This window comes from Anticarsia gemmatalis, chromosome 23 (assembly GCF_050436995.1).
Source record: "Anticarsia gemmatalis isolate Benzon Research Colony breed Stoneville strain chromosome 23, ilAntGemm2 primary, whole genome shotgun sequence".
NCBI classification, from domain to species: Eukaryota; Metazoa; Arthropoda; class Insecta; order Lepidoptera; family Erebidae; genus Anticarsia; species Anticarsia gemmatalis.
The window spans coordinates 9,572,414-9,585,244 of record NC_134767.1 but is presented as its reverse complement, the minus strand read 5'-3'; the positions used below and the strand labels follow the sequence as shown (position 1 = coordinate 9,585,244).

The following is a 12,831-nucleotide window of genomic DNA, read 5'->3' as shown; positions in this document are numbered from 1 at the left end:
AATAAGGAAAATTGAAACACTAGCTAAAAATAATTCAGATTAGTAATCCAATTAAATTAATTGTTTCGGATCCAATTTCATTATTAATGTGTAAGTACAGTCAGAAACAACAAGCTGGTAACATCTGAAGTCTCTTACTGTGTAATTAAATTGTTTTAAACCGAACTGCTAAGTAGGATTAGAAGATAGGATTCTAAGAGTCGCTTTTTGTGGAAGAAGAACGAAATGATAATATCTTGACCGGCGATCCATCAGGAAAATAGCAAAAAAAAATCGGCCTGAGATTCGAACTCAATGTCAATTAGATCCTTTACCGAAGAGTTTATATGACTGTTCTATTATTATAATAGACTAACGAATTTAAAGCTGCATATATTAAAACATACTCAAGGCTTAATCCCTTCCTCGTTCAGGAGAAGATATTTGTCTAGCAGCTGGACAGTTACGTGTTAAAAAGAACCATATCATTCAGGGTCACAGAACCATGATGATAATTAAGCTCGCCCCCTATAACATGGGGGTACTAACTACTACTAACTAACTTTGTTAATGGCGGCGCTAAATTGCATCTATCTCTGCCTACAGCTTCGAGTATAACAGGCGTGATATTTTGTATGTAAGTACAAAAGTAGAAATTAAATGGACATGCTTATTTGTTGCTAACTGTATTTTAAATCAGTAATGTCATTGTGACAGGCTAATAACTTGATAGCCGAATCAGCATTTCCGGTATTAAGTGTGTATATTTTTTAGCTGAATATGACAATTTTGGACATAATTGTATGGCTTTGTATGGACGTAAAGGTTTGTTTACATTGTATGCTTTGTTATTTTGTGACTCTGTTTTTTTTTTCGTGTGCAGAATTGCTAAAGCGTTTAATTGTATGTTATATAGGGTGGTGTGTTTTTGACTCTCAAATAAAATAATTATATTATACGCGAACGACTTATTGTTCGTATGTATTTCTTGATATTTATTGTATTAAATTAAATTTCTTATTAAAATTAAGAATAAGAATATTAAATTTAATTTTAAAATAACCTCAAAATGTACCTACTCCTTATTCATTGTATATATTCCGTATTCTATTAAAATGTTTCCTTCAATATCAATAGTGGTATTTACCAGTGACAATAAATTTTACCAATGACTGTCCCACTGCTGGTCAAAGTCCCTTTCCGGAAAAAGTGACATAATATACCACCAAATAGCCTAAAATGTCGTTCCACGGCACCTAAAATAACAGTACTTAAAAGCAGTGATTCCCAACCAGTGGCCCGTGGAAGTCAAAATATGGTCCGCGAATGAAGTTAAAATTAAACATTTTCAGGATGATTATCACACTTTTTTTAATATTCTTACATAGTGGTCCCTGTCAACAAAAATATTATAAAAGTGGTCCCTGACTAAGAAAAGATTAGGAACCCCTGGTGTAGAGAAACCATTTCGGACTAAAGGAGGCGCTCATAGACAATTCCGCTCATCGGTCAGTATACGATCTGTGGGTTAAGCAACCATTGGCGCGGTTGTTCCATAGATGGGTGACCGCATAGTGGTATTTGAGCGCCTCTGTGTTTCGGAGGGCACACTAAAAGTCGTACCCGGTTGTTGTCAATTTAGATAACAGTCGTTAAACCATGTCTAGAGACCTTTGGATGGCTTGAACAACTTTAAATCTAGGTTGACCACTAACCATAGGATAGAATAGACAGACAGAAAGTATTGTAAACATTAAGTACATATTTTAATGATCCTACTGGACAAAGCTTAAGGCTTTAATCACAGGATGCGATTATCTGTCATCCCACGCAGTCTGGCAGTGTGGATGAGGCCTGATAAGGCGGCTGATAACTCATGCAAATGACCTCAAAACTATACAAGTTGTTAGAAGGACGTAATAATGTGGGCATTTATTGTTGTTTATTATTATTTCCCCGTAGTGCAGATATAAAACTATTACTACGTTATTATATTGTAAACAACAGCCGCGCGGATTAATCTCTGAAGTTAAACGACGCTTGCCAGGTTAGTCTGTGGATGGGTGACCATTTTATTAATTCCGAGTTACACTGGTAAATACCCTTCCCCCCAACGTAGTTGGAAGCTATGCCGATAAATTTAAGTAGTTTAGTTTATTGGTAATTAGTAAGTTTAAATAATATAAATAGGTACAACAAACGAAAAACCTAATTAAGGTTCTGGAAATAAAACCCGGATCCTAATTAAAACGAAATGACCTACATATGAAATAATTGGCAATGTAAAAGTAAATATTATTATAAAGTATAGGTATTATTATAACACGGTGATAACAGTTGTTGCGATATCGGCTGTAGATAACGAGGTTTTATTTTGGTTATAACGGTTGAGTAACTATAAAATAGTAGTGTTTCAATACTTTAGAATAAGTAGTAAAAAATATCTCTTCCTTACTGGTATAAGCTATAAGTAGAGGAAGAATTTCTGGATGAAAATTTTTGAGTCTACTTTTTGTCTCGACCTGCTATTCAAACCAGAGACTTTAGTGTGGTAGTCTTATGTATTACCGATGCGTTAGATGCTATAGGGATAGTCAATAAGTATTGATTAAACAATTGTTTTGTTATTTCATAAATAATGATCTTCTATAAAGTCTGGTGAGTATATGTATCCGACGGTAATTTTTAAGACATTATGAATTTGTATGAAGCTAAAGAAGTTAGTAGGAATCGTAGCAAGTGGACTATTGAACAGAAACAACTATTAGTGGTTCGCACAGATAATTGATCCGTATAGGAATCGAACCCATAACCTCTTGACGCACTGGTAGTCACGTGGCGATCACCATAACCACTGCGCCACGAAGGCCGTTAAAATCAAATATGGTGATGAAGATTTTTAAATGCTCTTATTTCTGCAAGACAATATTGCAATATCTAACTCGTATATAAACCTAATCACAAAACATCACATGACTAACACCAAAAATGAATTACTTTCATTACTGAACTATTAAGACAGGTAATTTCGCATTAATTCTTGTTCTATCAGGTTTCACGAAATCGTTGAATAACCTTGCATTCAACATCTTGTTTTTATTTACATCGGAAATCCCTGTTGGTTTTATAACCTGTTTTAATGCAATAATCCAGTTAGAGTATGACTGCCGTAAATATATTTTAATGTGGGAATTTTGTATTTTAAGAGTATGGGCCCCAGTGTCGTGCCTTGGGGTATCCCCCATCGAAGGTAACAACATAATGTATTTTTAGAATTGCATATTTTAATGTTACCCAGATTAAAGGCCCTAGAGTGGACCTTGGGGTATCCCCATCAAAAATAAAAATGAACTATTTTTAGAAATATTTTCATTTTATCAACACTCAGTTGTTGGTGATGCGGAAAGGTAGTCGAAATTGATTTCTTTATTGAATAGTGATTAAATGATAAAATGATGAACATGGATTGATATTGTACTCGAACATAATATATTTATCTACAAAGGAAGTAACTAGAATCCATGATTATACTGTTCAATTCGGGAAGCTGATAGTCTATATTTTATGATGGGACATAATTAAAAGTTTATATTACTATTAAAGTAGTAATTTCCTCTGTACATCAGTCAAAATAAAGCTGAATGACTAGCAAGTAGATAAATACATTCATGGTTACGTGAAAAAGTAGGAAAATGATTTATTTGTTTATCCAAAAGCACTCACACAGTATTTTATTTTCAAAACATTTCTGATATGTAAGAGCAGTGATAGCCGAGTGGCATAAGTTGACACCTCCCACGTAAGTGGTCGCAGGTTCGAACCCGAGGCAACACACCAATGACTTTTCGAAGTTATGTGTGTATTAGAAATAATTATCACATGCTCCAACGGTGAAGTAAAACATCGTGAGGAAATCTTGCACGTCTAAAATTTGTTTTTAACATTTATTAAGGGCATGCAAAGTCCCTAACCCGCACTTGGCCAGCGTGGTGCACTCAAGGCCTAACCCCTCCCTCATTACGGGAGGAGACCCTTGCCCTGCAGCGGGATATTAATGGGTTAAATTTATTATTATTTATTCTGTTATATGTAACTAAATCAAACGCTTTAGTCAGATCCACACGATTTGCGGAAAATCAACAATAACTACAATAACACATAAGCTATTGTATTATATTATATCAATAATAGCTATATATTGTTGAACACGATTTATGAAATATGACACGTAAACTGATAATATTATATTACATATAATATAATAACACACGTTAAACTCGAGGGAGTAGGCAGATTTGTATGAAATACACCCGCGTTTCGACGTAATGAGGGGCTAGTCTAAGTTAACAAACTTTTTGCTACTATTGAGAAGATTTCAAATAATGGTCCAATAGCACTTTGTTCAATTCGGGGCTACGCACCACCCACTTTGAATCACTCAGAAAATTTTTGCATGGTGATGATGAAAATGATGCAACTGGATACCAGTGTTTAACATGGAGCGACTGCCTGTCTAACCTCCACAACCCAGTTACCTGGGATATAACACGATACCCTTCGGTAAGACTGGTTGTCAGACTTTCAAGCTTCTGACTACTGTTAACGACTGTCAAAGATCTTCGAAAACTCGCCTTCCGAAACACGGGGGAACTCGATATGTATAAGATTGTCACCCATACACAGATCAACCTCGGCAAGCGTTGCTTAACCTCAGAGATCGATCGGCGCGGCTATAGTTAACTAAGCCACGAGTAAAATATACGTTTATGTAAATGCTTGAACAAAATAACTTATGTCTGAGATCTCTTATTATTTATATTTTGATAATGCCATTTCCAAGACTCTGTTATGTAATTTAAAAGTATAATTCTTAAGAGTTTTTGTATGTTTGTTTTCGAATGTGTAGAGGTCAATCTAGTGTCGCTTGTGTCAAGGTTAAGATATATTCTAAATGCGATAGTTTAAAGGATATTAAGATATTTGTTGTTCAAAACAAAAACGAAAAGAGGACCACGGATTATATTATTATTTGAATACGATTTCGTACTAAGGTAGTTTATAACCCTAATTGGTTCACAGAATACTATTTGTTTAAGGGAAAATTTGTGTGTAAGCTAGACTTACGAGTACATCATAAATCTAAAAGAATTTCTGCCTTTTACACTTTTATGCCCAAATAATTGAACCAAACTTTGAACTCACAATTTTACTGAAATTTACATTATCTTGATAAAATTCAGCATAGAGATAGTCAGACTAAATGAACTTAAATCAGGAATCCACTAAGCGTCAAATGTATAAAACCATGCAAATCACTGTACATAAATAAAATCGCGCCTTCTACATTCGGTATACTTATGAAATTTTCGTAAATTTATGAAAATTAAAAGTAAAGACACTTAGCTTCTCCCTAGCAGCTCCCTGCATCATAGTATTATACATGTTAAAATGTAGTACATCTAGTTAATAATTTACAAAACTAGGTACACTATAAATGTATCCTAGCCTTTGCTTCAAGACCTGTATGTTTATTATTGTACCATCGTAAGTCACATCTGTGTTAGATATCAGACGCGTTTGACACATGTAACGGTTTATACGCCATCTTACAGTCAAACGGTACAATTCTGAACTAAATTATACTTAAGTACTTCAGATTTCATATTGAATTAGCTGACCCGCGCAACTTCGCTTGCGTCAAATAATACAGTCCTCCTCAGACACTCCTATTGGTCGTAGCGTGATGATATATAGCCTATAGCCTTCCTCGATAAATGAGCTATCTAACACTTAAAGAATTTTTCAAATCGGACCAATAGTTCCTGAGATTAGCGCGTTCAAACAAACAAACAAACAAACAAACTCTTCAGCTTTATAATATTAGTATAGATTTGGTATGGTTAGTGATAAATCTTTTTTCAAAGTCATTCAAATTATCCGAAGGTCTTTGACATTACTTATGCCTGGTTTCTGAGGTACATTTAGCGGTAGTTTATCTATTCAAACTGTATTTTTTATACTAGCCTAAACTCTATTGTCGCCTTGGCTGTAGTTTTAATTGACTACAACTGGGACCAAATTTTATCATTTCAAATTGCCCTTACCGGCTACCCATCTATGATCGTCTGTGGCAAAGGTTGCTTGCCTCATTGATCATTTATCAACCAATGAGAACAACTGGCTAAAAGTGTCTGATTTTAACGGTTCCTACAATTCGCAAAAAAACGTATATAAAACTTTATTTTTAACACTAGAATGTTGTCATAAGTGTATTCAATGAAATACACCCGCATCTTGCCATTAACAATATTAGTCCTATGTAGGGGCTACCGTGCACCCACCACGTTACCTAACTTGCGGGAACTATCGAAAATATTTTTATCAGAAATTAGCGTAAAGTAAATAATAGTACTTTACCCACTTCGAGAATTCATCCCGAAATTTCGTGGACAGTAAAAAACTACTTCAAAATCAAAGTTTAAAATGTATAAGCATTTGATAAAATTCGTATGTTTCCCATACATTTGTTTGCTATACACACATAGTGAGGTCGTTTCGAAGGTAACGATATAATCACTACGCTACACTTAGAAATCACATGTGAAGCGCACTAATGTTCCTAATTATGTATTTATATGTTACTACGAGGCGCCCATAGCCAGTTGTGCTCACCAGTCGGTAAATGATCTGTGGGTTAAGCAACCCTTGGCGAGGTCATTCTATAGATGGGTGACCGCATAGTGGTATTTGAACTGGGCGTATCCGTGCTTCGGAGGGCACGTAAAAAGTCGGTCTCGGTTGTTATCTACTAAGGTAACAGTCGTTAAGCCACGTCAAAGGCCTCCGGGCGGCTTGAACAACTTTGACACTAGGTTGACCACTAACCATACGACAAGAAAAAGACTACAGCCTTTCAAGGGGTACCATATTATATATATCGAGATCTTCCGTGTTTCGGAAGGCACGTTAAACTGTGGGCCCCGGCTGTCATTATAAAAGATCTTTGACAGGCTTTAAGAGTAGTCAGAAGCTTGAATTTGCTATCACTATGCTACATTTCATCAAAATCGATTCAGCCGTTTTCATATTATGAAACAGGGATAAATAAAAACATTTTCATATTTGTAATATTAACTATGGATTATTCTTTATCGATTTCGTTTAAGTTAACTTTGGATGTGTTAGTTTGATTCCTGAGTGTAGTAATTATTGTTTTACAAAGATTATGTTCTTTCTCAGTTATCTACCTAAGAACAAGTTATGAAAGACAAAACGTAGACAAATAACATCTAGACGTTAACAAATGATGTACAATAAATTATGCTCAGACTCGCAAAAAATGTATGTGATTCATAGTTTCATACAAATTACTGTCTCAGCCGGGAGTTGAATTGGTTACACGTCGCATAATCATTGCATTTCATATTCCAAGACACGAAAATAACTGATTATTGTGTCTACATTCCAAATTTCAAATAGCGAACAGAAAAATGTCTTTATTCCAAATAAAAAAACAAAAATATTTTAAACTAAGAAGAGAATAAAGTGTTCATTCCAATTAAAAAGTAAAAATTTCAAATAAAGAACACAATAATGGCCAGTACTTCTGGAATGGAGACACGAGACATTATTTCAGTGACAATAAGTATTATCTCCGAGTTTATTTATATTGATTTACACCACACCGGTCGCTTTACCGTTTACCTGCTAATTAAAATACTAATTTAACACAAATCCAGCACTTTTTTCCCACTATTTTCCACTTTGTACACGTCACTATATCACTGTCAAACACTTTACTATAAAAACTTACTAATTAATGTTTAGTATGACTAAAATATTTAGTATTTTTAGTACCCGGACGCAACGTTCTGCGTCTCCGAAACTATACTAACACTGTTTTCAATATGACACTGCTAAAATGCGAGATAATATGTTTAGTATACATCGAAGAACACACATCACAACTACTCTCGAAAATACAACCCAAATTGTGTCATATTTTTAAGGCGATAGAGTTGAAAATTCATTGACAATAAAGTGGCACTTACGTCATTCCACAACCGTTGCAAAAGATAAACACTGAAAAATGTAACGGGCAATCGATAATAAATTTTATTCGTAATATATTAAAGTTTAAATTTGTTCATCGGGAGGCACTTAGGAAAACGGTTCGAAAATCTCTCGCGCACTGTACTGGTAGGTGCGAGCGAGATGCAAGATGCCCACAAGGTCAGCTTATAACAAACATAATATACACTTTCAGAATTATTTCTCATATATTAAAGACTGGTTTTATATATTAATAAGTGTTTTAAATTACATTTGTATTTAAATTCTTGGTGAATTTTGTATGGATTTTTACATTGACATGTTGCAATTTTGTTAGGGGCTATGTTTGTTTACTTTTTACATCACATCTCGGGAATAGCTGCGATGGTTCTAAGCAACATAGTTTAGTAACATTTGATAAAGATTAACACTCGGTTTTTACCTCTGGATAACTATCACCTACTTAGCTGATAGTTAAATTTTGACCTATGTTTTCATACTTGCTGTTAATTTATCTAGTAGATAGATTATTTGTCCCTTATTACTAAATACTGAAACTGACCCAAAGCATTCATTAAAATGTCCTCAATCTAAAAATCAAAATTTTATATTGAGGAAACTAATGATTTTTCTAAGCATCAATTACCCGTAATATGTAACTTTTAACGCAAAAATATTGAAAGAATAAACAATATTTTTAATAAAATTTATACATACTATAATACTTTTTTCAATCAGTTACCTAACTTCGACAAGGTTCTATCTGCCTTAAAATTTCATACAAGCAAGTGGGAGTTGAGACCTTTGCACCGTACCCGTGCACAGCAAGTGATCATTACTCATCACACGGGGAACCTCTCGATAGTAAATACTATACGAACACGTTTTATTTCACGTGGCTACTAATATTAGATGTTATCTTTTGTTTGTTTTCTCAGAAACTGCTGGACCGATTGTGTTAATTCTTTCAGTAATAGAAAGTATTATGTCTCCTGAAGGATCGTCGTCAACTTATTGTCAAAAATGGTCAAGTCAATTGTTAAATAAATCAGTAGATAATAAAATCAGTAAATTTCTAACGTTCTCTTTAAAGCACGAAGACTAACGGAAGAGCAAAAAGGGTAAAATTATATTTATTATGGGGGTAATAGAAATTAATTCCTTTTTAAAGAACATAGTAAAATCATGGGATATTTCGGTTAATAGCAATAAAGCAGGAAACGGACGTATTATTATAATAACACTGACGTTTTTTTCTAGATCAGAATATCAAAAGGAACCTTTTTTAAATCTTGAGTATTGTTATGTCTAGCTTATGATCATAAAATACTTTGACATGAAATGCAAATGATATAATGTGTTACAAATAGCAATGATCTAGGATCCATCACAGTGTCAATTTAGCATGACATGCATTTATGTTTTATTGGTATCATCAAATCATCGTCAATATGAGAATAGATTGATGGTAATAAAGTAATATTGCAGATATCTTATACACAGATTATAACTTAATAAACCGTTTTATGTTAATCTGGAGTAAGAAGACCTTTCAATTAACTCCCAGCTTAATCAATTATATCAGACGTCTAGTAACAGTAACTAAAGGACTTCTTATACTTAATACAGTTGATACTGACCTTATTGGCTATTTACTAAAATCGAGATAGAAACGTATTTGTAAATTATATTAAAACGGAATTGCAAAAATAAGTTTTAAATTAATTTTGTAATTTACCAAGTACTTCACTATAAATTAAGGATTAAATAAACAGAAGCTAAAAAGTCATGGATATTTAATTGTTTAAAACTTTTTAATAAAAATATTAAAAATCCAAAAGCATTTTTCGCGATACGGGAATCGAAACCATAACCATCGTGATCAGCAGTAACACACTACTACCGCTGAGGCGCAATAATTTTTTATTCACCCCAAATTCTCGCAACTAAAAAAGTATAAATCGATACTATTTTAAGTAATTTATAGCAAACTCAAACTAAAAATCGATACCTTTCCTTAAAAATAGCAACAAATTTAAACTAAACATCAATATTTTTTCTAACATAAACATTATAAAAAAACCCTACCTTTAATTCTAAAACACCCAACAGAACAAAACTCCCCAACATAGATCATAGCCACGTGAGACATAAGCCGCTTTGCACTGAACCTCCACGCATCACTGGCTCCCGGATAAAGGTTGATTTCATTACTGACTGCTCAAGCCTGACCAGGCAACTTTTGTTTATTTATTACGTTGTATTGTTGATACAAATTGGATAGACTGGGTTTAATGACGACTAGGATTTTTGTGTATTTTTGTTTAAATATTAGGTAAAACATGTTACGGCTATCATTAGTTCGTTCATCAAAAGTAACAGTCAAAATACAAATTTTACTGTCATTTTATTTTACCCCTATGGTAAAGTAAAAGTGACAGTCAAATTTTGAATGTAATTGTTACTTTAGCTGCTACCTTTTATGAAACTGGCTTTAAGAGTAGATGAAGAATCAGCTTGCGACTACGGCCAGTATAATCTGCGCCGAAATGTCTGGAAAGCCTAGGTTAAATGCATGTTAGCATTGTATTCCGTATAGGACAAAATATTAAACAAGCACCGCGAAAGTTTAAGGTTATTATTTTGAGCTGAAAACTAGTGATGACACCAATATAGGTACTAGATCAAATTACTAACTCCGTCGGTGAACAAGACCAATGTAACTTGACCCAAGAGTTGGGTAAAAGAAAAGTTTTTCAAGACTCGAAAAAGATTTATAATTAAAGAATAATTATTATATATTTTACACGCTTAAAGCCCTGAAAATTGTTTAAGTATTTTAAGCTTAAAATAAACTCAAGTCTAAAAATAAACCGAGGTGTCGCACCCAGGTTGTAGTCCATCATAATTGCACTGAAACTTGTTAAAACTTAACCCTAGCGCTAGTATTCAATTAAAACTTAACAAACTTGCATTATGTAGTAACATTCGAGAACATAAATATTAACACAATTTTAATATACGTAGATTTTTAACTAAACTCGCTTAAAATGCTGTAGTATGACTTTTCAGAACCAAAATTCTTTAGTTTTATATAAAATTCTTCTTCCGTTCTCTATAACTCTTTATTATATAATTAGTCTGAAACTAACTAAAACTATCCATAATATCTTTTATCTCTTCTCCTATAGTTTATTTTGAACTAATTTGTATTTCAGTAGTTTTCAACAAATAATTTATCAAAAATCATAATGTTGAAAATGATGAAACTAAAAGATTTTGGTTCCAAATCATAAGTAGTCGTTATTTTCAATTTCATTTAACCTAAACAATATTAGCAAAATATTCTAGTTCAACTCGTTTCAAATCAGTTTGCCGATGACCTTATGACGTCACACCCCACTGTTCAATACAAAACAGACACGTGTGAGTTGTATTAGAGGTCGTTTCACCGGCAAACTCGCAATAAAGAAGAAAAGACTTACCTCTTCTTCTAGAGCGACAGGGAACTGTGCTGGAGTTAGTGGTTTCACTGCTACATCTTCTAAGGCTGCTTTCCTTCTGCAAAGAAGAGAAGAAATGTATGTTAGAAATAATTTTAATAAAACTTTATAAAGTCTTTTAAATATACTTTAGTTATGTAATTAATTGTTCTTGACTTTACATCTGCCCATATAACTTATTGAATTTGGAAATTAGTTCCTTTCATTTGTTTCAATGTCTATGCACTAAACAACCATGAAAAGGCTAAAAAACACGAATTATCTTCTGCATTTCTGAATAACCAAGCCACTGATAGTTTGATACTACCTTCACATTTATAAAAAGAGAACCTGTCGTGTCCTAAATTCGATTCCTGTATCAGACAATGTATAATCGTGTTTTTGTTGATGAAATTTCTTTTACTTGTCTTTTTCGAATGGTTATACATTTATAATATCCCATATTTATCTTCTTATAACAAATTACAGGTATCAAAACCCATCCTAAAACCATTCATCAGGTGAATCCCCTAACTTTAGTCCACCATCAGTCAATTGAACCGAAATGAGTCCAATCACCTCTGCAACGGCGGTCGAGTGAGCAAAAAATATAACACATACACGTTTTGTACACGTGACTGTATGAAGAAAGCTACATACAAAAATATGTAATTGATTTTTTATAATTATACTAGCGGCCCACCGCGACTTCGTCTGGGTTTATAAGTACGTAGTCCCATTCTGTGGGATTCTGGATCCCGCCGATCTTTTAAAAACTCTGTCTTGATAAAAAAATATATATATTCAATTTGGTGTAGTTGTTCTGAAGTTAAGCGTGTATGTATGCACACGCTTAACGGTCGGTCGGTGATTCATTTTCATTTATATTGATTATTTTTGTATCGGACCATGCTAGAGACTTAGATCAATTAATAATAGATTGTATTTTGTGCTTCTAAACGATTAATACATTTTTTAAGTAGGATTCGAATGCACTATAAGCGACGCGATGGTCCATATGGCGCGACTACTGCACCATCGTCGATTTTTTTTACTTAAAAATTGAGTATTTGTTTTACAGTTATACTCCATGACTCTTTGCAATCATAATTATTATGAAGCCTATGTGTATTTCTAGGATATGAGCTACTTCACTACCAAATTTTATCTTAATTTGTTTAGTATATTTAGCGTGACTGAATAACAAACAACTAGACTTTCGCACTAATATTATAAATGCGAAAGTTTGTGAGTATGTATGGATGTTTGTAACTCTTTCACGCAAATACTACTGAATTGATTACGATGAAATTTGGTA

General features: G+C 33.4%; 1 protein-coding gene across 4 annotated transcripts in view; it reads right to left on the bottom strand.

Moving 5' to 3' along the window:
• LOC142982962 (multiple PDZ domain protein-like) overlaps positions 1-12,831 on the bottom strand; it is a 185,403-nt gene that overhangs the window by 18,002 nt on the left and 154,570 nt on the right. For all 4 annotated transcript variants that reach the window (XM_076129706.1, XM_076129708.1, XM_076129709.1 and 1 more), the window contains exon 27: positions 11,517-11,592. In XM_076129706.1, coding sequence (XP_075985821.1) covers positions 11,517-11,592 — 76 coding nt within the window. The remainder of the gene's footprint in view (positions 1-11,516; positions 11,593-12,831) is intronic.